This window comes from Adiantum capillus-veneris, chromosome 27 (genome assembly GCF_014529385.1).
Source record: "Adiantum capillus-veneris isolate H3 chromosome 27, ASM1452938v2, whole genome shotgun sequence".
Taxonomy (NCBI): Eukaryota; Viridiplantae; Streptophyta; class Polypodiopsida; order Polypodiales; family Pteridaceae; genus Adiantum; species Adiantum capillus-veneris.
Window position 1 is genome coordinate 84,418,237 of NC_140957.1, and position 26,820 is coordinate 84,445,056.

General features: G+C 45.4%; 1 protein-coding gene across 1 annotated transcript; it reads right to left on the bottom strand.

Annotated features, from left to right (window-relative positions):
- Positions 1 to 256: 256 nt before the first annotated feature.
- Positions 257 to 26,574, bottom strand: LOC147422301 (small nuclear ribonucleoprotein SmD3b-like). Its single transcript, XM_086502422.1, has 5 exons — positions 26,288 to 26,574; positions 25,921 to 25,973; positions 968 to 1,034; positions 829 to 888; positions 257 to 450 (listed from the first exon to the last, which is right to left on the bottom strand). Exons 1-5 carry the CDS (start codon positions 26,444 to 26,446, stop codon positions 394 to 396), a joined length of 396 nt encoding a protein of 131 aa, XP_086358548.1. The 5' UTR covers positions 26,447 to 26,574; the 3' UTR covers positions 257 to 393.
- Between the last annotated feature and the right edge of the window lie 246 nt (positions 26,575 to 26,820).

Below are 26,820 nucleotides of genomic sequence, written 5' to 3' on the forward strand. Positions count from 1 at the left end.
AAAAGCGTTGAGGAATGCAGGTACTAAGCAAGAACACTTTGACCACCTCGGCAAAAAGCTACAAGAAAAAAATGTACAGTTTTTTAGGCAAGGGAAAGCATCATATCCAGCCTTGTAACAGCAGCTGTGCTCTTAATTAAAGTTGACAGTGACTCGAACTAGCTACATGGTCATTTAAAACCCACAAGATCCCAGAATGAAGTCAACAAAACCGCACCCCCAAAAGTGCAAACTTTCCCACGTTTTCTACTTAAGTATTTTCTCTATGTGGTATATGAGACGGCAAGCAGCAAAAGAGGAGACTTCGCTGGAGCTTCAGGGGTAGTGATTTTAATACGACATTGGTGAAGACATTAACCTCCGCTAGTCAGAACATCCAAGCACGATCCTCATCTATCTTCGAACAGGTGCAGCACCTCTGCCTGGCACCGCAGTTCCCGGCGCCCGAGCCTGGAGATCCATCATAATCAAGTTTAAGAGATAATTTCTCAGTTAAAAAGATTGAATACCTCAAAGGAAGAGAGCAAATGCACAATAAAAAGAACCTTCTGAAAGACAAAAGACAGAAAAAAAGAAATTAGACACAATTATGATCGATGCAAGACAAAACAAATGCTTGTTCTCGAGGCTCACGGGGACTGACTCAATGGGTATTACCAACTTCGCCAGTGGGAAAGTCGATCCCACAGTATGGCCCCTTGTGGGTGTTATGTGTATAGCCAGTACGGTTGTAAATACACACATACGTATAAAGTTCTACCTACTACCTTCCCTCTGCTGAAGGTGTCAAAAATGAAACCATTAGCTATCCGTAGATATATGAGTTACCTTGGCTCGAAGAGCTGCAACACGCCCACGCCCAACACCAATGCCTGCTGAGCCTTTCCCCTGGACAAACAAAAAAGGTTTTTTGGTAAACGTTCTGCATTATTTTACTACAGGAGACTCGTTACAAAAAGTGCCTTACTCTGATCTTGGCATCCAAGCGCTTGAACATCGGGGCATTCTTCAGCATATCAGGAATAATCATGAACCTGTAAAGTGAATCAAATTTCATACTTTCTGATGATGCACAATTTAAACATTCTCAATGCCGCTAATAAATTATGTGAAAGTCTCCAGACCATAACAACTTTCTCAAAATGGAATGAAAAGGCAAGAGTCGTCCATCCAGTTGCAGAAAATCGACATGATTCTTGAAACAATATCTCTTACTGAGCAGTGAGCGTTCTAAGGCATTTAGGATTCTCCTAACCATACCATGACTTTTCACCATCAGTTCTTAGCCACATCTCTCAATAGTGCTCTTTCATGCCACTTGAACATACCAACAAAATCACCTTCTACGTGTGTTCAAATTTCCAAGGGGCAGCCGGAGCCACCTGCAATGACCGTTCAGGCTTTCTATCTTACTGCACCAAAACCTCGACGACAGTTTTTCTGGAACCCTCTGAGCAACGGAGACTTCAGTCTGCAAGGTGTTTGGTTGAATCTCGATGTTTTATGTTATATGTTTGCACATGTGACCTCTATGTCATCTATAAATCAATTGTGAAGCACATGAATCTGGTGCATCAAGAGTTCCAAATTTTTTATGAGATTGCCTTGGTGTGTGATCTTATTGCATTGAGACACCCCTTTAAGGATCAGCGCGGTCTGGGTATGATGGTTAACATTGCTACGTCGAGAAATCAAGAGCTCCGGTCCCGATGAGATGACTGGATGAAAATCTGATTCTGGAACCGTATGGTGTAATGCATGTGATGTTTGGTCCTGATGGGTATTGGCATGTATGCATAAAGGCAATCTCTACTTAAGAATCGGGTTGAGTTTTGCAAGGCTAGTCGCAGATCATTACTCTTCTTTCAAGAGGGGGGTATGTCACAAGTTTGTTAATGTGGAATCCCTAGGGGTTTAGAGCCACTAAAGGATCCAACTTTGGACTACCGACCGAGAATAAACGAAGACCCTTAAAACTGCTGATGTGGCATGTACGAACAAACAGCGTGATTTGCAGAGTTGCTATTGATGTGGCACAATTGTATGGATAGTTCCGCAAATCACGAAACAACCCTCTTGGCGTTTGGACAAGAAGCTTTTCATGGCAATTTGCTTTTAGGGAGCCTTTAAATATGTAACATGGGGTCTCTTTTTGGCATTTCAAGTTAGTGGAAGCAGAGCAGAGCCCCGACAGTTGTACCTTGCTTAAGCAATACAAAAAGAAATACGCACCAAGGTATTGGGGCTAGTGTCACGTGCACATCTAAGCCTATGTGTACGTGGACAAGCTACTTCATGACATGGGTTCAGTTCAATTCAGTTAGCCTAGCTTAGGAAGTGTTCTGGCACTTTTGTGAGTCTGCTCACAGACCGTGCATGTCCGGGCACTTAGAGTAGATGCATATCCTCTGGTTGCACACAGCATAATCATCAGATTTCAATCAAAACCCATCAGGAGCACTTTTACAGTGCATAGACCTATTTTCCCTATTTTAGCCAATTTTCACTTATTATTTTTAAGTGACTTTTGTTGGGAACTAGGTAGGGCAATTTTGATAAGCAAGACATAACAAACCTAGCGCTAGCACTTTCAAGCAGAAGAGGTAGCAGGGACCAGACATCCGGCAGTGCACCTTCTCCGCAAGACCCCCCCCCAAGCGACAAAACCTAGCGTTTTCAGCCAAGACATAGCCCAACGTTTTCAACAGTGCAGAGCAGCCAGTGTTTTTGCACTTGCAGATTCCCTGGCGACAGCAGGACAAATTCAGCCCTAGCGTTCTTGCAACAGCACAACCCCCTAGCGTTTTGCAGATTCTCCGCGACAAAACCATCATTAGCATCAGCGTTTCAGTTTCCAGCAGTCAGACACCGTAGTAGAAGTCCCAAACCTCGCAGATCTCACCTTCCCGCAGCAGATCCTCGCCACACGGTCAGATCCGCCGAAGTTTGCACATCAGTCCGGAAAATGCAGATTTCAGCATCTGCGTTTTCAGCGCGCCGTCATTGCAACGTCGTCATCGCCATTGTCACCGACATAGAGTCAAAATTCAGCAAATAAAGATTTGCAGATTTCAGCCATTAGTGTTTTCAGATTTCAGCCGTCTCGTCGTCGTCCTCATCGTCGTCGACATCATCGGCAACTCCAAAGCATTGTAGAGTTTTGTGCAATCAATAGTACACCGCTCTCGCCATAGAGAGTGGGGCCTTCGGAGGAGGGTTTGACAACATTCGGGTGTCGTATTCTTCTCTCTCTATCTCTCAATCTCATGCACCGTCACTCACAGTGTTCACCACTTTGTTTGTGTCCATTGCACTCTCTCACTAAAGGAACGGAAGGCTCTCCCTTCCGTCAGTAAAAGGAACCTTGAGCACAGTTCGGAGCACTCATCTTGAGCAAAGTTCAACATTCACTTCCGCTGCACCTTACATGGATATCAGAGCTTTGGCAGTGTTCTATATCACTCAAGTAAAACAACCACAAGAATTTTTTTGCTTGTTGCGGTCGCATATAACCCAAGTCCACTTGGGCGTGTTGATTCCTAATCGTGTTTTTGAAATGTGACAGGAAACCCAAGAAACAAGGGCTTGTCCATCCTCCCCTTGTGCCTCTTTTCACTCACTGAGAGCGGACCGTGCACTTAACCGCCGGCCAATCGACGTGAGGTGGAGAAGAGCAACCTTGGTGTGAGCGCAAGGCCGCCAAGGGGTGCGCCCGTGGAAAAGAGAAGAGCTTGGGTAAAGAGAAGATCCTTCTCTAACACAGATTGCAAGCTAAAGAAGACCCTCAGAAACCTCAAGACTCCAGAACCTCAAGACTCAAGAACCTCAAGAACCCAAGACCCACAAGAACCCAAGTTCCTCATGAACTTAAGAACACAAGACTTCAGTGTATGGTCATTACCGAAGCGGAATGGATACTTCACATGGAGGTGATGAGCATGGCAGTGGCGAAGAAGAATCTTCCCCACCAAGAGGTTTTTCTGACCCTCCCCCCCCTTCCCCATCTACGCCAAGGATTGCACCAAATCCTATGGAGGCTTTAGTCAAGTCGATGATGGACATGATGGCACATCAAGAAGCGCAATGCGTTACCTTGGAGCGTGAGCGCCAAGAAAGACAAGCATCCTCGGAGGAACGAATGGTTCACGAGCGTGAACAAGCATGCTTGGCGGCCGAGGAACGAAAAGAAAGAAAAGCAGAAAGAAAGGTAGCTATTGAGCGTGAGCGTGAGCAAGCGCACTTGGCGGCCGAAAAAAGACGAGCGACCTTGGAGGCCAAGCGTGAGATACAAAGAGACCTACGCGTGCAAGAGTTAGATCCGACAGGCTCTCAGCTCGAAACCCGAGTCGACCAAAGATGTTGGTAGTTCATCAAGTGACGCAAGCCGAGATTCGAACTCCAACAACCCCGTCACAAAAAAGATCACTTTCAGTAAGTATGACGGTAAGATGTATGCTAGTGTTATTCATTCTTGGTTGCATCAATTTAATGCTTATTTTGCGACAACTAAGAAGACATGAAATAACAAGGTTTTGACGGAAACTATGTACCTTGCCGGTGATGCCATTAATTGGTACCACGCATGGCAAGAAGCACAGTTGACCACGCACCTAGAGGAAACCGAGGAAGACACGCCCCTTTCTTTCAATTGGGCCGACTTCCAAGACAAGCTCAAGGCACGGTTTATGCCACCACAATACCTAGCGCGGTTGAAAGAGGATTGGCGCAATCTCAAGCAGAATGGTATGCCAATCATGTCTTTTTCTAACCGTGTTTTGCAGCTCGGCACCCAATTACGCAAATCGGATGATGAGCACAAAGAGGCTTTCCTTTTTGGGTTAGACAAATATATCAAGTTTGATGCAAAAGTCTTCGACCCTACGGATCTCAACAAGCCGGTAGCAATTGCTCTCTCCCAAGAGATGAAGCACAACAAGGGAAAGTCTAAGGAAAACAAGACTTCACCAAGTACCACTCAGACTCCTCAAATCGGTAAGAACGGTAAGAATGGTAACTCTTCTAACCAATCTTCCTCTAGTCTCTCAGAAAAGAACTCTCCAAATGAACCTAAGGGTAAAGCTAACACAATTGCTAAACCTAAGCTCACTCCAGATGAGAAGGCAGAACAAGGAATTTTAGGAGAACACATCACGTCGGAAGAACAAAGCATTTATTCTAAGAAAGATCGTTGTCATCATTGTCACATCAAGGGTCACATAAAAAGAACATGTCCTAAGCTTGAATCTAATGAATCTAAAGAACCCACGGAACCCACTTCCTCTCTCAATGCAATAAATGAGAACACAAGTGTGACCCAAGTCTCTCATAATCCTCCCATCGATGAGTCTCTCATTAAGTGTTATGGTCATGTGAAGGGTCAACGTTTTGTCATATTGTTTGACCCAGGCAGTATGCATGATTTGATTAGTAACTCTCTTGTCGAAAGAGCCCGCTTGGAGGTTAGCAAGACATCTCCTTTCGAGGTGTCAGGCTTCTCTCCCGGTATAGACTCTCTCATCATGCAAGAGTGCCTTGATGTTTTGTTCACTATTCAACAAGCGTCCTTCCGCAGAAAATTTGTAGTCTCTCCTCTTTCAGGATGTGATTCGATGGTTTTGTGAGCATAACCCTCTCATTGATTGGGCGGAAAAAAACGTTCATTCTCAATGCCAAAAGTAACTCTCCCATTGTCATTCGTAGAGAGCGAGTGTCACCAGCGTGTGACTACTATCTATCCTTTTTGTTGATTTCTTTCTTATTATCTATTTACTTTCACTTTTTGGAAACACCCCTCGGGAAATCTAACTGCCCTGCATTGCATAGCTAGTGTGGAACTGTCCAGAGGGAGTCCGGGCCTGAGGGCAAGAGAGCACTAAGGTTGGACAAGGACTATGGTTAGCCAAGTGGGGTCATTGACTAGCCAAAGTGGAATCCTTTGCTACAGAGGCTACATTTCAGTTCTGGATGTGGCCGCAGTGTACAAAGAGGGTCGGATGACCTAGAAAGATATAATGGCAGCATCTCCTAAAATTTAGGGAACTGCTATTTTGGGACCTGAAAATGTCTTCGCGTCATTACGTGCAGTTTGACATGGGGATCATTTTGTTACTCTGTGGCCGAGTCAACAGAGGCTGCAGGTGAGATATTTTTAGACCCGAGGGTCTAAAGCGGGAAAATGCACAAATGAGTGACACTTGGCACTTTGAGGCCAGTTTACTACTTATAGAGAAGGCAAAAACGTGATTTATAGCTGGGAGGCTCATTTTGCAAGTCTCTGTCACAGGTTAAGAGCTATGGAGTGCTTGCTTTCCCTCTTATGCACAGTGCGGTGCCAGGAGTGATGCCCTGCACGCTACGCACTGCCCTCTCTCTCCCCTTTGGCAGTATGTTATGCCCCTCTAGTGGGCTCTTCATTTGACCAATGTACAATTGTGTGGGTTCATGCGCGATTGCCGAGGCAAGAGCCTCTTGCACAGGTACTGGATTAGCTAGCGGCTAATCCCCCCGCAGGTACAGGTGAATTCGGAGAGGTTTCACGCCAGAAATCTCGTCCGATTCAAAGGGCAAGTAGCCCTACAGGTGCGGGAGCTCGAGGACTTGCTAGGGATGCGACCGGCACGCGAAACGGAGCCCGAAACAGTGAATTACAGCCTGCTGTGTATTTTTGCAGGTTTAGGGTTTTGGCCCTAAACGGACCCTAATACCCCCAGGAGGTTCGGGGACGCAAGGGAACCGCTGTACAGGCGATCTGGCGCATTTTCAGGGCTGAAAACAGAGAATTCAGCGTGCTGCAGATTCTCGCCAGGTTTTGCAAAGTGCCCGTATGCGTCGGGAAAGTCGGTCAATGCGTGGGAATACTGACCGTGAAGGGTTCTAGTACAGTTATGCTGCCGAAATCGGGCTGGAACAGAGGAAATTCAGCCGAGTTTGTGCGGGGCAGCTTGTAGGAACCACAGCGTTTATTCCCTCTTTTGAACAATAAAGAAATACCGAAAGGGGCGCCTAAGTTAGGGGCCAATCTGGTGTCTGTCCACTCATACAGGTGCAATCTAGCAGCCTGTATCCCTCTCCCCTTGGTTGTGTCTTGAAAGTACAGGTAAAATAGACGACTAATAATGGGTGAAAGCTAAATCAAGGTTTAAAGTAAAGTCTACCGCCCTTTTTGGATTGAACAGGCCGGTTTCATGGTTCCATTGCCGGGACTAAATCACTTTTTCCCATAGAAGTGAGCCTTGGTCAGTTTTGGGCTTGAAGACACAAGGGATCATAGACCAGACACAGGGAATTGCAATTATGGCTGACAGACCAGATGATGTGACTGAAGAGGTTTCCTCTTCACAGGGTCAACAGACACATGAAGTGGGTGAGTCCTCAAGACCACCACAGACTGATGATGATATATTCAGGACCCAGTTGGCTACTGCTGTGGCTATGTTTACACAAGTAATGCAGAATCCGAGGTTTTTAGTCTTTCTGCAACCTCCGGTTCCGTCTCAGCAAGTTGGGTCACTGGATCATATTCAAAAGCCTGTTAAGGCTCGAACACAGGTGATTCATACCGCACAGTCAATGGAAACACCTGTACACTTGACGGAGAACATGCAGTCTCCACAACGTATGCCTAAGGTGCAAGAACAGGTGGCTGAGATGCCAGTCTTTCAAGCTGTACCAATTCAGCCCGCCACCTTTCAACCGCCTATAGCTGGTTCTAATGGGCAGGGAAGCAACTTACAGGCTATGCAACAAGTCTTCCCACCACCTTCAGTACACCCTGGCTATTTTGGAGGTGGATCGGTATTTCAGAGCATGGCTGGTCATGCACCTGGAAATCAGTTTTATACGCCAGGAACAGTGTTTGCGGGTGCTCAAACGATGATGCCTAACCCCATGTACAGTGTCATGGGTATGCAACCAGGGTTTCAAAGCACTCAGGGACAATTTGGGATGCCACAAGCAAATTTTGGTATGGCTGGAATTACAAATCAGCAGCCAAATATGGCATTTCCAGGTCAAGTTAATAGCGGCCAAGGAACACAAATGAACCCTAATAGTGTTCCCATGTTTCAGTCACTTCCATATGACAATTTAACGCCGCTGGAGAGGCCAACTCCGTACAAAGAAGGTGGCAAAGGAGTGTCATTCACGACCTTTACAGGGTTTGATGATAGGAAGAAGGCTCTTTCATTCCTCCAGCAGTTTGACAAGGCCTATGCAGGGGGAAACTTTACAGAGGCTTCAAAGGTCCGCAAGGCAGCCACTTTCTTGACAGGGAATGCGGGACAATGGTGGACAACTTTATTGCTTCAAGGGCAAGCTCCGTCCACATGGATTTACTTCAAGCAGATTTTTGCAGCAGCATGGTTATCTGATGATTTCGAAGCAGATGTCATGACAGAATGGCACCAGCTAAATGCTGCCACTTGCAGAAATCTGGATGATTACAATCGGAAGTTTTGGAAAGCTCTACTTCCAGTAACTTCCTATAGGTTTGTGCCATTGACAGAACAGATAGAAAAATACTGTTGTGGCCTACCCAAAGGATTGAGAAAATACTGCACAAAGACCAAAGTCACTACTTTGACGCAGCTCATCGAGGTAGCAAACACTGGCAATGGTTTGCTCAAGGGAGAAGATTGTGAATTTAACACTGGCGTCAAGGCAGGATCAGGCAAGAAAAATTCAGCCAAGAAGCACGTTCCCAATGAGGCTCCTAAAGGGACTCAGGAGTCGGCCAACACAGGGAAAGACAAAGCTACGGCTGAATCAGAAAAAGGACCAGCAAAGAAATGGAAAAGACGTTTTCCTCGCAAGTCAGAAGAGCAAAAGAAGGTCCTGAGGACAGAGAACAAATGCTTTATATGTGAGCAGCCTGGCCACATTGCTTACAACTGTCCTACAAAGAAAAGGCCAGCTGATTCTGAAGACAAGGAAGACAAGAAAGGAAAGAAGCCCATGGTTGGTCTAGTGCCAGATATGGTGGGCGACAAGCCAAATTCAGATGCAAGTGAGCTTTGCAGAGCATGGGGAAAGGTTAGGGATCAAACAGTGCTTATCTTCTTTGATCCAGGTGCCAAAGCCAACTTCATTTCCCCAGAATTGGCTTCAAAGTTGGGAATCAGACCTGAAGAGATGGGGTATACAGCAGAGGCAGGTTTGGCATGTCCTGGCCATACAGAGGCTGTGACACCCATCATTGGAAAGTTGCGTCTACATATCCAGTCCTATGTAGATGCTGAAGAATTTTACATCATGCCACTGGACGGATGTGATGTGTTGTTAGGTATTCCTTGGTTATTTCGTGTACAGGGAATCATGGATGCCTACAACAAAAAGATCACTGTACAGAGCAGGGGAAAGACTCATATTCTGGATGTAAAGCTTAGAGGGGAGTCTATTCCTACTGTATCAGCTTCTGCTATTACTTCTGTAATGAAAAAGCATCTTTCTGCGTACTTGGTTTTTGCACGTGAAGTGTCAGATTGTGATGAATCAAATTTATCTGTGCTAGATAAAGAAAGGTCAATGTTTTTACAACAGTATAGTGACTGTTTTTCCGATTCATTACCGTCTCAATTACCGCCAGAGAGACCCGAGGACCATGCGATAGATTTGGTGCCAGGCAGTAGCCCACCAAATAAGCCTCCGTACAGGGTTAGTGCGGCTCAGCAGAAAGAGATAATGGGCCAAGTACAGGAGCTGTTAGAAAAGGGGCTGATTCAGCCCAGTTCATCTCCATTCTGTTCTCCAGTATTGTTGGTGCAGAAAAAAGATGGCTCATGGCGTATGTGCATCGACTACTGTGCACTGAACAAGAATACCATCAAGAATAGGTTTCCTATACCTAGAATTGATGATATTATGGACAAATTAGAAGGAGCAGCTATGTTTAGCAGGATAGATCTAAAGAGTGGGTATCATCAGATCCGCATTAGATCAGAGGATGTGCACAAGACTGCTTTTAGAACGACGTTTGGCCTTTACGAATTTTTAGTGATGCCCTTTGGTCTCACAAATGCTCCTGCTACGTTCAATAGGATGATGGACAGAATTTTCCGTCCACACCAGCAGTTTGTTGCTACGTTCTTTGATGACATGATAGTCTATTCAAAGAATGAAGAGGAGCATAGGCATCACTTGGCCATTGTGTTCAAAGAGCTACGCAGTCATAGGTTGCTCATCAATGCAAAGAAAAGTGAGTTTTTTCTGGAAGAGATTCACTTTCTGGGACACATTGTCTCAAAGGACGGTGTCAGAATGGATCCTGCAAAAGTCGAAGCGATCAAGTCATGGCCAAATTTGAAGACGGTGCATGATGTCCGAAGCTTTTTGGGACTATGCTCCTATTACAGAAGGTTTATTCGAAATTTCGCTGAGATTGCTTCACCTTTACATGCTCTTCAAAAGAAGGCAGTCACCTTCAGATGGACACAGAAAGAGATTTCAGCTTTTAATCTCTTAAAGGAAAAGATGACTTCAGATCCAGTCATTGTGTTGCCAGATCTTAGGAAGTCATTTGTGGTCCAGTGTGATGCCTGCGGTAGTAGCATTGGTGCAGTGCTAATGCAAGATGGCAGGGTAGTAGCCTATGAGAGCAGAATTTTGCAAGGGCCAGAGATGACCATGCAGGTCTATGAGAAAGAGTTACTGGCTGTGATTCATGCGCTCTTAAGTTGGAAACACTACCTGCTAGGTGCAGATTTCGTTGTCCAAACGGACCATCAGACCTTGCGATACTTCTTGACACAGACAAAGTTATCTGAAAAGCATATGCGATGGGCAAATATCTTGTCCATGTTCCATTTTCAGATTGTGCATGTGGAAGGCAAGAAGAACGTTGTGGCTGATGCCTTGTCAAGGAAGCCACAAATTTCAGCTGTGTCGATTCCTTATCATCATGAACTTGATGATATGAGAGAACAGTATGCAAATGATGAAGATTTTGCAAGGGTCTTCGAGCAACTAATGGATGGACAACGTCATGAACACTATCTTCTTAAAGACGGGTTCATGATGATGCATGGCAGATTGTGTGTCACAAAGCCATTGCGACGCAAAGTTATGGAAGAGAGTCATGTCCCACCGTATGCAGGGCATCGTGGTATCGATGCTACAGTTAAAGCGGTAGAGACATTCTTCTATTGGCCTACATTGAGAAGGGATGTGGATACCTTTGTGCGAGAATGCTTAATATGCCAAAAGGTCAAGTTTGACAGGCAAAAGGCACCAGGGTTATTGCAACCACTACCTATTCCAGATAAACCATGGGAAAGTATTGCTATGGATTTTATCTTTGATCTTCCGAGAACGCAGACAGGAAACGATGGTATTTGGACCATTATTTGCAGATTCAGCAAACAGGCTCATTTTATTCCTGTCAGGAAGAAGATAAAGCCAGATCAGATGGCACGCTTGTTTATGAGCAATATTTTCAAGTATCATGGCATGCCACAGTCGATTATTAGCGACCGTGATCCACGCATGACTAGTTTGTTCTGGAGAGGCTTGTTTGAGAATATGGGCACCACGCTCAAATTCTCTTCGTCATTTCATCCTCAAACAGATGGGCAGTCAGAAGAGGCAAATTCTACTGTCCTAGATCTGCTGAAGTGTTATGTGTCAGAGCATAAAGGAAAGTGGGAGCAGTATTTGTCATTGGTGGAGTATGCATACAATAATACAGTGCATTCATCAACTGGCAAGGCACCTTTTGAGATAGTTGAAGGTGGCAAGAAAATTCCTCCCATACTGCATACAAAGGATAAGATATTTGAAGCAGATAAGTATGTTCAAGACATGGATGAAATGTACAAGAAGGTCAAAGTGGCCTTAGAAAGAACTCAGGCAAAGCAAAAGAAAGCAGCTGATCGTCACCGTCGTGAAGTGGTATATTCACTTGGTGATTGGGTGCTTCTACGGTTTGAAAAGGCAAGGTTAAAGAAGATGAAGGGCAAGGAAAGACTGTTTCCAAAGCTCAGCATGCGTTACTATGGGCCTTTTCAAGTGTGCGACATAATCAGTGATGTTGCATATAGGCTGAAATTGCCTGACAGTTGGAAGATTCACAATGCGTTTCATGTGAGTCTTCTCAGACCCTATGTGGGTGATGTGCCAGAAGATATACCAGCTGAAGATCAGCCGGAAGTCGAGGAACTTGACGAGATCTTGGTCCCTGAACAGATTTTGGCACACAAAGAAAGGAAAGTGAAAGGCAAGGTTGCTAGGCGTTACTTGGTAAAGTTTAAAAACTATCCACCAATGGATGCTAAGTGGATGGAAGAAGGTGAACTTGCAGAGTCACCAACTGTGTTATCACTTTACCTGGAAGCCTTCGATTTGCAACCTACCTTGACCCCTTGAGTTTCAAAGCTAAATGGATTGTCAGTGTGACAATGGCTTCTGAAACAAATGATGTACATGGTATTTAAAGTGAGCTCAAATGAAATACCTGTTACATGAATGTTAGAGCTGTACAGATTGTCAGTTTGGCAATTGCTCTTATGGAATGTCCAAAAGTTTGGTTAGTGCTATAGAAGTGAGTATTTCTTGTCAGTTTGTCAAGGATACAGTGATTACTTCTATTGAAGAGTACATGTGTAACTGCATTCCTAAACTGTCAGTTTGGATATGCTCGAAAGTGTTACGGGATCCAACGTGTACTATAAGACAGTGGCAAAATGTGCAGCTACCATTTTGTCATTGGAAAGTTCGTGACTCAAAGCAATGGCAGAGTGCGAAGCTACCACTATGTCATTGGGACAGGGTTCACACGCAGGCAATACATGAGTCGACGAGGTGTTGAATACACCAGGGTTGACAATGAGCATGTATGTGTCGTATATGTGTCGACAGGTGTTGAATACATCAGTGTTGACAGTAAGCATGGACGACATAGATGCAAACGAGGACGTTTGAGATTTCAAGAGGGGGGTATGTCACCAGCGTGTGACTACTATCTATCCTTTTTGTTGATTTCTTTCTTATTATCTATTTACTTTCACTTTTTGGAAACACCCCTCGGGAAATCTAACTGCCCTGCATTGCATAGCTAGTGTGGAACTGTCCAGAGGGAGTCCGGGCCTGAGGGCAAGAGAGCACTAAGGTTGGACAAGGACTATGGTTAGCCAAGTGGGGTCATTGACTAGCCAAAGTGGAATCCTTTGCTACAGAGGCTACATTTCAGTTCTGGATGTGGCCGCAGTGTACAAAGAGGGTCGGATGACCTAGAAAGATATAATGGCAGCATCTCCTAAAATTTAGGGAACTGCTATTTTGGGACCTGAAAATGTCTTCGCGTCATTACGTGCAGTTTGACATGGGGATCATTTTGTTACTCTGTGGCCAAGTCAACAGAGGCTGCAGGTGAGATATTTTTAGACCCGAGGGTCTAAAGCGGGAAAATGCACAAATGAGTGACACTTGGCACTTTGAGGCCAGTTTACTACTTATAGAGAAGGCAAAAACGTGATTTATAGCTGGGAGGCTCATTTTGCAAGTCTCTGTCACAGGTTAAGAGCTATGGAGTGCTTGCTTTCCCTCTTATGCACAGTGCGGTGCCAGGAGTGATGCCCTGCACGCTACGCACTGCCCTCTCTCTCCCCTTTGGCAGTATGTTATGCCCCTCTAGTGGGCTCTTCATTTGACCAATGTACAATTGTGTGGGTTCATGCGCGATTGCCGAGGCAAGAGCCTCTTGCACAGGTACTGGATTAGCTAGCGGCTAATCCCCCCGCAGGTACAGGTGAATTCGGAGAGGTTTCACGCCAGAAATCTCGTCCGATTCAAAGGGCAAGTAGCCCTACAGGTGCGGGAGCTCGAGGACTTGCTAGGGATGCGACCGGCACGCGAAACGGAGCCCGAAACAGTGAATTACAGCCTGCTGTGTATTTTTGCAGGTTTAGGGTTTTGGCCCTAAACGGACCCTAATACCCCCAGGAGGTTCGGGGACGCAAGGGAACCGCTGTACAGGCGATCTGGCGCATTTTCAGGGCTGAAAACAGAGAATTCAGCGTGCTGCAGATTCTCGCCAGGTTTTGCAAAGTGCCCGTATGCGTCGGGAAAGTCGGTCAATGCGTGGGAATACTGACCGTGAAGGGTTCTAGTACAGTTATGCTGCCGAAATCGGGCTGGAACAGAGGAAATTCAGCCGAGTTTGTGCGGGGCAGCTTGTAGGAACCACAGCGTTTATTCCCTCTTTTGAACAATAAAGAAATACCGAAAGGGGCGCCTAAGTTAGGGGCCAATCTGGTGTCTGTCCACTCATACAGGTGCAATCTAGCAGCCTGTATCCCTCTCCCCTTGGTTGTGTCTTGAAAGTACAGGTAAAATAGACGACTAATAATGGGTGAAAGCTAAATCAAGGTTTAAAGTAAAGTCTACCGCCCTTTTTGGATTGAACAGGCCGGTTTCAGCGAGTTGTTCATTCTTCATCTCTCATTTCTAATGTGCAGGCAAAGATTGCAAAGAATCAGGAGAAGGAGACTCTCTCAGTCTCTTCTTTTCCAAAGCATGACACACATGATTTGCATGATAATGATAAGCATGATCAAGATGTGATTATTCACCAGCATGATAATTTGCAATATAAAGACGTGATTATTCACAAGGATGATGGTTTAGTTGAAGCTTTTTCTAGTGAAGCTAACCTCATTGCAGATTCGATCAATCACGAAGAACCGATCTTGGCTCTCAAGTCGAGGTCCAAAGAACCCCCACACGAAGTATTATGTGTACGAATGATTAGTCAGTACGCTATGTTCGAGTGTTTCATTCGTGATGCTTTCCTGTATTTTAGTCACCGTCCTTATGTGATCCCTTTTCATAGGCATGACATATTGTACGTTGAGCACGATTCACTCATGAATGAGCACGGATGTATGCGGATTACTCATGAAACGATGAAATATTTGCATTCAAGGAATTCACATTCTATGTCTCTTCCTTGGCATGACATAGTATCAGAAAGAGCACAAGAAGGATTGAGCATCAAGCATAGGCATTTCCATTGTTAGCCACAGTTGATTGATTTAGATAAGAAAGTCAAGATTCGATCCCATTGTTTGCGTGTGTTTGATGAACGGCACTCCATCTCTACGTTCATCTCCATTGCATGCAGAGTTTTTTCAAAGGAATAGTATTTTTCCAATCACTTTACATGGAATGGGTATGTTCATGTTTTTGTGTTGGAAGTGGTTTCAAGAATTTTCATCCTCGGAGATTCTTGAAGAAGGTAGATGCATGACTATAGACGAATTCAAAGCATTGAAGGAGCCACAGATGACTTTGTGTCACTTTCGGCGCAGCCTAAAGAAGCAAGCGTTGCAAACCTTTATGAAGTTTAAGTAACGCACGATCCACGCATCAGAGTGGGCCGGTGAAGAGTCCTTTCCAGGATTCCAGACGATGTTGGCAATCTCCCTCGATGCCATACAGTTCGATATCAGTACCTCACTTTGAAAAGGAGGGGATGTCACGTGCACATTTGAGCCTTACGTGGACAAGCTACTCTATGACATGGGTTCAGTTTAATTCAGTTAGCCTAGCTTAGGAAGTGTTATGGCACTTTTGTGAGTCTGTTCGCAGACCGTGCATGTCAAGGCAAGTGTAGATGCATATCCTCTGGTTGCACACAGCATGATCATCAGATTTCAGTCACAACCCATCAGGAGCATTATTACAGTGCATAGACCTATTTTTCCTATTTTAGCCAATTTTCACTTATTATTTTTAAGTGACTTTTGTTGGGAACTAGGTAGGGCAATTTTGATAAGCAAGTACATAACAAACCTAGCACTAACACTTTCTGGCAGAAGAGGCAACAAGGACCAGACATCCAGCAGTGCACCTTCTCAGCAAGACCCCGGCGACAAAACCTAGCGTTTTCAGCCAAGACATAGCCCAACGTTTTCAGCAATGCAGAGCAGCTGTCACAAGACGGGCACCACGTGCCAATAGAAAAGAACAGACTGAACAAACTTTTAGCACTTCAATAACAACTGAACTGAAAGAGAGAGACGACACGCAACACGGATTGGCGGAATTCCACCCCAGAGAGTATTGGCCCCAAACCTTGGCACCTCTTTCAATATTTCTTTCTATTGCATCAACACAGTATAAGCCGGACTCCACCCTCCGCACCTTCTCCAGGAAGCATGCCAAAGAATGAGCCCTAATCTCATATTTAAAGGCCCTAAGGCCCCAAAAGTAGTTTACAGTAAAAAGCCTTCAAACTCAAAAGCATCTGGTCCAAAAGCAAAGCCAAAAGCTGCCAGAGTAAATCACGGAAATCTGTACAGTCCTGCCACGTCATCAGCCAACACAAAACACTAAATCCATACAGTCTGCCACGTCATCAACCAACGCAATTTTCAAAATTTTCCTGTGTGTGGGTCCTGCTTTATTTTAATCCTTTATGTCACTTCGGGCCCCATCGGACGGGGTCCCCATAAGTTGGTAGGACTTCTTCTTCTGTTACTTGTTCTTCTTAGGGTTTAGGCCCCTCGGCCGACATCTGCAAGTTGACTCCATTCTTCAGGGCTTTGACACGTCAGCAGTTTGTTACATCTCCCCTTCTTGAAAGAGAGTAATCGTCTGCGATTACAGCATATCTGCAAAACAACTCAAGTTAGCTCAAAAATTTCAGAGGGTGATTCCAAGGGACATTCCGAGGGACAATCAGTTTGCTCTTTTTGTTAAGGAGTTAGCTCCTCCTTTCGGCTCTTTTGATCAAGGAGTTGGCTTCTCCTTTCGGCTCTTTTGATCAAGGAGTTAGCTTCTCCTCTCGTCCAGATCGGAACTCTTGATATTCCGGCGTAGTAAAATTAGCCATCACACCCAGACCATACTGATCTTCCACAGGTGTCTTGATGCACTAAAATTACATACCCAAGCAATCTCAGGAATATTCGGTAATCGGCACATCACAATGCAACACAAATGCTTACATATGCATGTTACAAGACACAACAAACAGCGCCGCTGAGCACTCCCCGAGACAAACGATCTACGGTATGAAGCTACTTAACGACTACCTCGTCACTACCCCCGCAAGTAACCTAAAAAGGTCCGGGCCATGAGCTCGGGGACTGTACAACCAAACGCTCCCAAGACCGTAGTCTGCGTCGCTTGGAGGTTCAAGCATACAACCAAACGCTCCCCAGGCATCGGCCTGCATCGTTCGAAGGTTTTCAAGCATACAACGAAACGCTCCCCAGGCATCTGTAACAGACTTGGACACTCCAAGTCAAGAATCAATCGCGACAGCACCAAATAACCACTTCAAAACAATTCACAGATTACAATAGATTTGCACTGGCCCGGCGGAGTTCCGTGCCAAGAGATATTGGCCCCAAAGACTGGCGCCCCTTTCGGTATTTCTTTTTATATTAATCAATCATCAAAGTACAAGAGAGCGGTTAGGGTTTCACTCTCAGACTCTGCGTCCGCGACAGCACCAAATAACCACTTCAAAACAATTCACAGATCACAATAGATTTGCACTGGCCCGACGGAGTTCCGTGCCTAGAGATATTGGCCCCAAAGACTGGCGCCCCTTTCGGTATTTCTTTTTATATTAATCAATCATCAAAGTACAAGAGAGCGGTTGATTCTTGACTTGGAGTGTCCAAGTCTGTTACACATCGGCCTGGGTCGTTCTAAGGTTCAAACAATACCAAAACAGTATTTCTCACTTCTCCACCCGAGAGTAAAATCACCAAATCATTGAAACCAGTATTTAAAACCAAAGTCAAATAATTCAAATCGGCACCAGGACAAGTTCAAATCAGATACCATCCATTTCAAACAAATTTCAAACAATCACCAAACAAGTTCTCAAACAGATTTCAAACTTAAAAAAGCAATCTCGACATCAATCAAGCTCGAAAAGTTGACTGACTTTCCATCCTGAAACTTGCACCAAAAATTAGGGTAGGTTCATTCCATAAGGTCGTAGCCGAGCACAGCATGGTCCATCAGCTCTTGGACAAATAGTGTTTCTTTGGCGGCGATGGTCGTCCCAAGATAGCAATCGCACTGGACCTCCAAGGTCATCTGCTCGTGAAGAGACATCTACTGGGAGATGTCGAGAAACTTCAAGTTATAATCTGCTACAGTTTCCATGGCAAGCATTTCAGGATACTCCACTCTGCCAGAAGTTGCACTCCGAAGGAAGATGTCAGAAACCATATAGCTTCGGGCAAAATTTTCTTGAAAGCTTGCCAAGTCCTTGGAAGTGTGCAGCTTGGTAGCTTTAGGCATCAACATCTGCATGGCACTGCCTCTGAGAAAAACAGTGACTCAAAACAAATCTTGGATCCTTCTTTTGCAAGTGATCTTAATGGCTTATGCCTTGTAAGACATGAGCGGTGAAGACGGGAGTGCGTCCAATGCGCGATGAAGTAAGGATGGGAGTGGCTGATAAGTCTAGGTTGGAGGGCCAAGATCCCTCAAATAAAATTCCAGAAGTCTCTGGTTTGCTCTGTCTGCTCTTTTAGGACCGGTATGCTTTCAGAAAAGCACACGTTTGATGCTCTGATACCACTGTCACAAGACGAGCACCACGTGCCAATAGAAAAGAACAGATTGAACAGACTTTTAGCACTTCAATAACAACTGAACTGAAAGAGAGAGATGACACGCGACACTGAGTGGCAGAATTCCACCCCAGAGAGTATTGGCCCCAAACCTTGCGCCCCTTTCAGTATTTCTTTATATTGCATCAACACAATACAAGCTGAAACTCCACCCTCTGCACCTTCTCCAAGAAGCATGCCAGAGAATGAGCCCTAACCTCATATTTAAAGGCCCTAGGCCCCAAAAGCAGTTTACAGTAAAAAGCCTTCAAACTCAAGAGCATATGGTCCAAAAGCAAAGCCAAAAAGCTGCCAACATAAATCACGAAAATCCGTACAGTCCTGCCACGTCATCCGCCAACGCAAAACGTGAAAATCCGTACAGCTTGCCATGTCATCAACCAATGCAATTTTAGAAAATCTGCAAGCTTTTCTTGTGTGTGTGGATCCAGCTTTATTTTAATCCTTTATGTCACTTGGGGCCCCATCGGACGGGGTCCCCATATGTTGGTAGGACTTCTTCTTCTCTTACTTGTTCTTCTTAGGGTTTAGACCCCTCGGCCGACATGTGCAAGTTGACTCCATTCTTCAGGGCTTTGACACGTCGACACTTTGTTACAGCACTCATCTTGAGCAAAGTTCAACATTCACACCCGCTGCACCTTACAATTGATCATTGGACCAAATGAGAGACATATTGCTGAATTTAAGGCTGATTTGAATGCTACTTTCAAGATGAAAGATTTGGGGTTGTTGCATCATTACTTGGGTATACAGTTTAAGCAATGTGATGATGGTATTGCCTTGTGTCAGAAAAGTTACATAGAGACATTGCTATGTAAGTTTGGACTTGAGGATCGCAAAGCTATTGCCACTCCCATGGAAACAAGTTTGAAATTGAGTCTTCATGATGTTGGTGATCTTGTAGATGTCACTTTTTACCAAACTGTTGTTGGATGCCTCATTTATGTATGCAACACGAGGCCGGATATTTAGTTTGCAGTCTCACAGGTCCGCAGATTTATGCATAGCCCAGGGTCTAAGCATTGGCACGCTGACCGCTACTTGAGTGGCACTTTACATCTTGGCTTGTTTTATCCCAAGGGGGGGATCATTGCCGCCAGACTTACATGCTTTTTCATACTCAAATTGGGCTGATTGTTTTGACACGCGAGTGTCCACAAGTGGTTTTTGTTTCATGCTTGGCAATTCACGTATATCATGGTTGAGCAAGAAGCAACCTACTGTGGCCACTTCTAGTTGTGAGGCTGAGTACAGGGCAATCTTCACAGCTACGCTTGGGTGTGTATGGCTCTGACGCCTTATGGCTGATTTGGGTGATGGCCAAGACACTGCCAACACTATCTACACTAACAGTCAGAGTGCATTGACACTTGCGAGGAACCCAGTTTTTCATGCTCGCAAAGCACATTGAGGTGCATTACCACTATTTCAGGGAGAGGCTCTCAGTAGGAGAGATCAGCTTGGCTTATGTGCCAACACAAGACAACCTTGCAGATCCTTTTACAAAGGCATTGTCTCGTGAGAAGTTTGAAGCTTTCCACAAAGCTTTGGGCTTACTCCCCTTTGTGGACTAACCATGTCCTTAGAGCATGGCACTTCCCATTACTTTATGTGCCAGCTCTCGTTCACCACATCACTCCAGAGGGATTTGTTACCATATACATATGGTAGTCATGTGTGAGAACACACTTAGGACCACCAGGGCATTTTTTCCCTCACTAGGAGGTTTCTTTCCCCCGTGCATTGTATATACGCCCATCATTCTAGGGCTATCTATCTTTCCATTGCACACTAAGTAAAACACTCTGTTGTGTGCCTTGAGCTTCCTTCGTCTTCTCCAAGCTGTATGTGTTTTCTTGCAGCCCTAATTCCAACTCTCTCTCTCTCTCTCTCTCTCTCTCTCTCTCTCTCTCTCTCTCTCTCTCTCTCTCTCTCTCTCTCTCTCTCTCTCTCTCTCTCTCTCTCTCTCTCTATATATATATATATATATATATATATCGCAAGAAAAGGGGGGAGACCTCAAGAGATGCTCAATGGCCTATCACCCGAAGGAAGTATCAAAGAGGAGCAACAATGAGTAGGCTATATAAACTAGGAGGTGGTATGTACGATGAATGTAGAATGATGTGACCCTCTTCTGTTACCCTGAAGGAGCCGGTTGAAGAATCCCACTGAGTGCGAAGCGTATGCAACAATTTTGTCCAGATGGCTATCAAAATGGTGGACGTAGGGAAGGACTGTGAGCTCAAAATGTGGGCACATGGAGCCTTCTACATGGTCCAAAGCGTGATGCTACATATCTTGGTGAATATTGTGTCTCGTTGCAAGAAATCCAACTGGTGAGCAACAACTCTGTCCAGATGGTTATCAAAATGGTGGACATAGAGGAGGACTGTGAGCCCAGAATGTGGGCGCATCGAGCCTTCCACATGGTCCAGAGCAACTGCATATCATGGTGAATATTGTGTCTTGCTGGCAGAAATCCAACTGATGACTTGCATATGGGATCATAGACAGCCCAGTCTATAATCCAAGGGAGTAAGCAAGAAGACCGACTCTGTCGGCAAGCCTTGAAAAAAGGAGTGTGACCTTGGAAATTGCAAAATCCATGCAATTGTCCCCCACGTCACGAACCCATCGTGGATGCCCACTCTAATCAACAAACAACAAACTGCCATCCACACAACCTGCGCAAAAGGACAAACCCAGAAACAGTGCCTCAAAGACTCGGGCTCTCTGACAAGTCGGCTCATGACTAGTGATTGCCAACCAAGTACCAACAAGCAATCCTCCATGTGCTATCATCCACATGAAAAAACATATTCCTACGGCTGATTTGGAGGGTCCAAATGCATGACCAAAACTATCTCTAGAAAGCGGGGAGGATGTGTTGATCCTGCCATACTTCTAACTGACGTGGACGGTGAGTAAGGTGCCGAGCCTCCAAAAGAAATCTCCTCCCAAGGGAACGAAGTACTCAAAAAAGGATAGAGGGGCTCCATCAACACTCAACGAAGGCCACTGTCACAAACTGATGACGTGCCAAAGCCCTGAAGAAGGGAGCCACCTTGCAAATGTGGGCCGAGGGGCCTAAACCCTAAGTGAAGAAGCAGAGCAGCAAGAAATAAAGCACGGCTCACACACATACACAAGAACTTGCGAAGCAGGCTGATGACATGGCAGATTTTCGAAAATCACGTTGTCTGATGACGTGGCAAAACTGTACGGATTTTCGCTTTTCACGCGGGCGATGCTGACGTGGTAGGACAGTACGGATTTCCGTAAATTGCACTGGCAACTTTTTGGCTTTGCTTTTGGACCAGATGCTTTTGAGTTTGAAGGCTTTTCACTGTGATTGCTTTTTAGGCCAAGGGCCTTTAAATATGAGGTTAGGGCTCATTCTCTGGCATGCTTCCTGGCGAAGGTGCAGAGTCTGGAGTACCGGCTTGTATTGTGTTATGCGATATAAAGAAATACCGAAAGGGGCGCCAAGGTTTGGGGCCAATACTCTCTGGGGTGGAATCCCGCCACTCCGTGTCGCATGTCGTCTCTCTCTCTCTCTCTCAGTTCAGTTGTTATTGAAGTGCTAAAAGTCTGTTCAGTCTTTTCTTTTCTATTGGCACGTGGTGCCCGTCTTGTGACAGCCACTGTTACTCATCAGGATCCCACTCCAACTAAACAAGTGGCTTTTTGTCTATGCACGTGGCTCTATGTGCCACGTGGACATGCTTCATCGACTTCCAAAGCCAATCCTAGGAGGATTAGTACCGGCAATTTTGTGAACTTGTTCATAGGACCTACATGTTCAACGGGTCCATTAGATTAGGTTTTCCAGTTTTGGAACCCTCTTGCATAAATGGTTTGTACATGCGTTTTGACAAATGTTGTTTCACTACGATGGGCATCTGACATGACATGCATATAGTTTTAGTATAAAGGAATCCAACGAGCCATTCCACACGTTGATCGGATTCCCAGGTGGACAGATGTGCGACAGTTTCACCCGAAACTTAGCCTTGGTCAAAAACTCATAAATTATATCATTAAATAATTTAATTTGTTGAGTTGGACACTCTGCCCTACCTAGCCCTTAGCAGATTTATAAGCCCTTACCCTAGCCTATTAAAGGAACCCATCAGCCAGCATTTTATCTCACATTTTGCCTAGCGCTGAGTGATTGCAAGGATCATCCCAACATTTTGCAACACCTAGCGTTTTCAGCATCAGCATCAGCAATCAGCTTCAGCGTTTTGTCTTGCATTCGTCAGAACAACCCTAGCGCTACCCTTTTCAATAGATCAACCCTAGCCCCAAGCTCCGTGTGACTCCAGATGTAGTTGCGTAATGATGCATGATCTCCCGCATCTCGCGGGTAAACTCTCCATGAGAGTCTAAAGCACTAAAGTCCCACTCCAGTTTGTAGATCCAAGCAATGAACCTGTCCAAGAAGAGATCCAAGATCCTCTCCCTAAGTCCATGTAGATGCTCCTATGTACGCATGTGATCTGACATGTCGAGGTCAAGTGGTAAGTGTCTGTCCACCCAAGATGGTGGTGTCTTCTGTGAGTGTCAGAATCCCATATGCCATGAGCATGCCCATATCTCATGTGAACTCCTCTGATGAGAGCATAGGTGTGTCCATAGCAAACCACAAGTCACCACCCCCTCTGGAGTGCACAACCGCCGAATGATGGCCAGAATGAATGGATCTCCCAAGGATCGTATGCCCGTAGATGATCAAGCCGATGTTGAAACTACCATGTATTGCAACAGTCACTGAGAGACCGCATGGACCACCACCGGATGGTGTCCTAGCAAGAGGTAACTTCATCCTTTGTTAAAAACACAAGCCAAGAGGCTACTGTCCACCCAAAAACACAATTGCGAGGTGATGAAAACGCTGCTGTCTAGCGATTTTCAGCGTGCTCATACGCTCCCGGCAGGGTCCAAAGCGGTGCAAAGGGTGTGGTGAGGGTGGGGAATCAATGTAGCAACCCCTGGTGGGCTGAAAACAGAGAGAAAAAAAAACAGCAGGTATGTATGGCTGAAATCTGTAGCAGATGAAGAGGATTCTCGCAGGCAATGCACCGGATGCAAAACCGGGAAGAAAGGCAAGATCCGGGGTTGGAAGCCCAGCACTTCCCCTCTGTGCAGCAAACGTTGCCCTGCTGTCCTAAAACGCAGGCATTTCAGCCCCAAAAAGTTGAAAGCGCAGATATGTGCAAAACACAAATCTGGCTGAAAACGCAGGTAGTAGAGAGGATTTTCCAACAACAAAAATGCCTGAAAAGGCTGGCACTGGCAGCCAGGAGGTTGATCGCCATGTGGAAAAGCAAAAATGCTGGTTGAGAAGGATTTCTCCGTGATGAAAACTTAGCATATCCCATTGCTTGCCTGGTTGATACAAAACGTTGGTTGATCTTCTTCTTGGGAGGGAAAACCTGATGCAGAAGGTGATAAGAGCCTGTGCTCGGATACCATGTGAGTGCGCGTGTGCGGAAGCGAGAGAGAGAGAGAGAGAGAGAGAGAGAGAGAGAGAGAGAGAGAAGACAAAACGCTAGATGTGAGAGGAGGGGGCTAATCAGCCCCCCAAGACCACCATCAACCACAAGAATACAACGTATCTGAAATGAGTACCCCCCTAGCTCCATATATAGGTGCCCAAGAGGAGGTAGGGCAGATGCATAAAAAATGCCCCCACGACCCAACAAGAAATAAGTATATAAGGGTGCCCGGACAAGGTGGGCGGCTGGCCCAGAAGTGGGTGGCCGGACAATGCAACATGTATATGCATACGCAGCATGGGTGGCCAATCCGGAGGCACACTCGGTTGGGACACCCCAGACTGCTGTAGACATCGCAGTAGACATCTTCATCATTTGCCTCACATCTTCGGCTTCATCCGGTTTGTTCAGCATTAGTTGTTGAGAGGGGGTGTTAGACTTACACCACTCTGCTGCTTCACACGTCTACGGCATACATGTATGGCTAGTGTGCCTCCAGGCTGGGCCACCATGCTTGCATATGCATACAAGCTACATTGTCCGGCCGCCCACCTTGTCCGCGCACCCTTATATACTTATTTCTTGTTGGGTCATGGGGGCATTTTTTATGCATTTGCCCTACCTCCCCTTGGGCACCTGATATGGAGCCAGGAGGGTACCCATTTCAGATACGCTGTATTACAGATCTTGTGGTTGATGGTGGTCATGGGGAGCTGATTAGCCCCCTCCTCTCACATCTAGCGTTTTGTCTTCCCTCTCTCTCTCTCTCTCTCTCTCTCTCTCTCTCTCTCTCTCTCTCTCTCTCTCTCTCTCTCTCTCTCTCTCTCTCCGCGCACACGCGCACTCTCGCAAGCAAGAGAAGCTAGGGATTGGATAGCGGTTTGTTTAAGCAGCGGCTATGGAGGAAATGGCCAAGGTTGAAAGGGAAAGATGTGTGCGCATGAAACTAGGGCTGGTGTGATGAAGATGGGGGAAGATGGTGGCTCTGAGGTAGCAGGACGCTCAAGCAGAAGTCGTTGTCCCACAATCAACCGATCGCGCATGAAACTGGTGACAAATACAGTTGCCAAATGTTTTTTGGGAGATTACAGGTTGTGTGTGATAAGTGATGTGGCATCGAGAGCAATTCAACAGGATTACAGGTTACGTACGATAAGTTAGTTAACGTGATGTGGCAGCAAGAGCAATTCATCAATGCGCACAGAGCACACTGAGAGGCATTCACAAGTTTGTAGACGACAAGCGACTCTCTCTCTCTCTCTCTCTCTCTCTCTCTCTCTCTCTCTCTCTCTCTCCATTGCCACGCATTGTTCCAGTTCAACGTATTCAGGAAATGAACCCATTCCCCGAAAGACAAAGTACGCAAGCTAATAACAATACACAATGTCTTTCTAAAGCTAGGGTCCAATCAGGAAGACAAGGGTGACAAAGAGGTCCAACCAAAGGACACCGGGGATATGCAAGCTCAAAGATAAAGCTGACCGAAAAAGAAAAAATCATGTCTATGTCAACCCTGTTTGACTACTGACTAGTATGGTTTGCTAAACTTAGTATCTACCATAGTGTAATTTGCTTCAAATTTCATGAAATACTTCTTTGGCAAACTAGAAAAATGATCAAAAATAGTAAGTATATTCATTTTTCGTAAGGAGAATATGCAATGAAGGAAAGGCAAAGAGCTCTCTACTTGGCCACCACAATATAAATAGCTAGAACAACTAATTATTAGGCTTGCAAAAAATGTTCAATTTTTTCCAAATCCCAACTCCGTGATCTTTTATTGACACCTTGGAACAAATATAAGAACGTATAGAAGCACTTACCTAACTTTACTACCGCGGATGAAGACATGCTCAAGCTGCGAAACTCGACCATCCTGCAACAGAAGGAATGAAGCAAATTCAGACTTCAAAACATAACAAGAATCAATTGCAACTTTGCACAACCTGACACACAAAGAAACTAGCGACTTCAAACTTCAAAATCTAAGACCCATGGCAAAACAACCCAAGAACGTAGTGAGGGCATTTAATCCAATGGACGAAGCGAAGCTATGTGAATACTCAAATCTTTTGCAAAAATCTCGGGAAGGATGTCCTCATTGAAACAATGCGGGTTGTAAACAAGAAGAGTAAGGGGGGAACACACAGAACAAACATAAACATAGCCTCTACAGAAATGAAAAACTACCTTGGCGGTGTAGGTGATGTTCTCGAGTTGACAGTTCCAATTATCCTCGCATTCGATGAGGGAGCCGCGGTAGAGCTCCCCGCTTTTCAGCTCGATGGAGACTGTGTGGCCCTCCGCTTCGTGCAACAGCTTCACGGGGATACCTAGACTCTTGCTCATCGCGTCGCCTGTCTGTTCTTCGTGGTTTCTCTGCTTCGCTAGGGCTCAGCGTACCAGCATATATTGGTCCAAAGTGAAGGAATAACGAGAGCTACTGGGCTTTCTACCTTACCTTCATTGTCTTTATATCGATTGAAGAAGGGAGCAAGGACCTTCATCGTCTAAGATCGATTTAAAGAACGCAGCAAGTGCCACATGGCACGTTATGATTGGGTCTTCGAACTTAAACATGTCCAAAAACGTCTAGTCTTGAGAGCTATTTTAAGCAACCCAAGAAACAAAAAAAGAAAAACGTTGTGCAAGCTGCGAGTAGCTTCTTTCGGATGAGAGACAAAACGGGGTATTGGAGCGAATCATCAAAGCAGTTGAAGGGA

Coding starts and splice junctions, on each gene's coding strand:
- LOC147422301 (XM_086502422.1), bottom strand. CDS start 26,446: ATGAGCAAGAGTCTAGGTATCCCCGTGAAGCTGTTGCACGAAGCGGAG. Junction 889..967: donor GCTTGGATGCCAAGATCAGA/GTAAGGCACTTT, acceptor TTGTTTGTCCAG/GGGAAAGGCTCAGCAGGCAT. Junction 451..828: donor TTGCAGCTCTTCGAGCCAAG/GTAACTCATATA, acceptor ATGGATCTCCAG/GCTCGGGCGCCGGGAACTGC.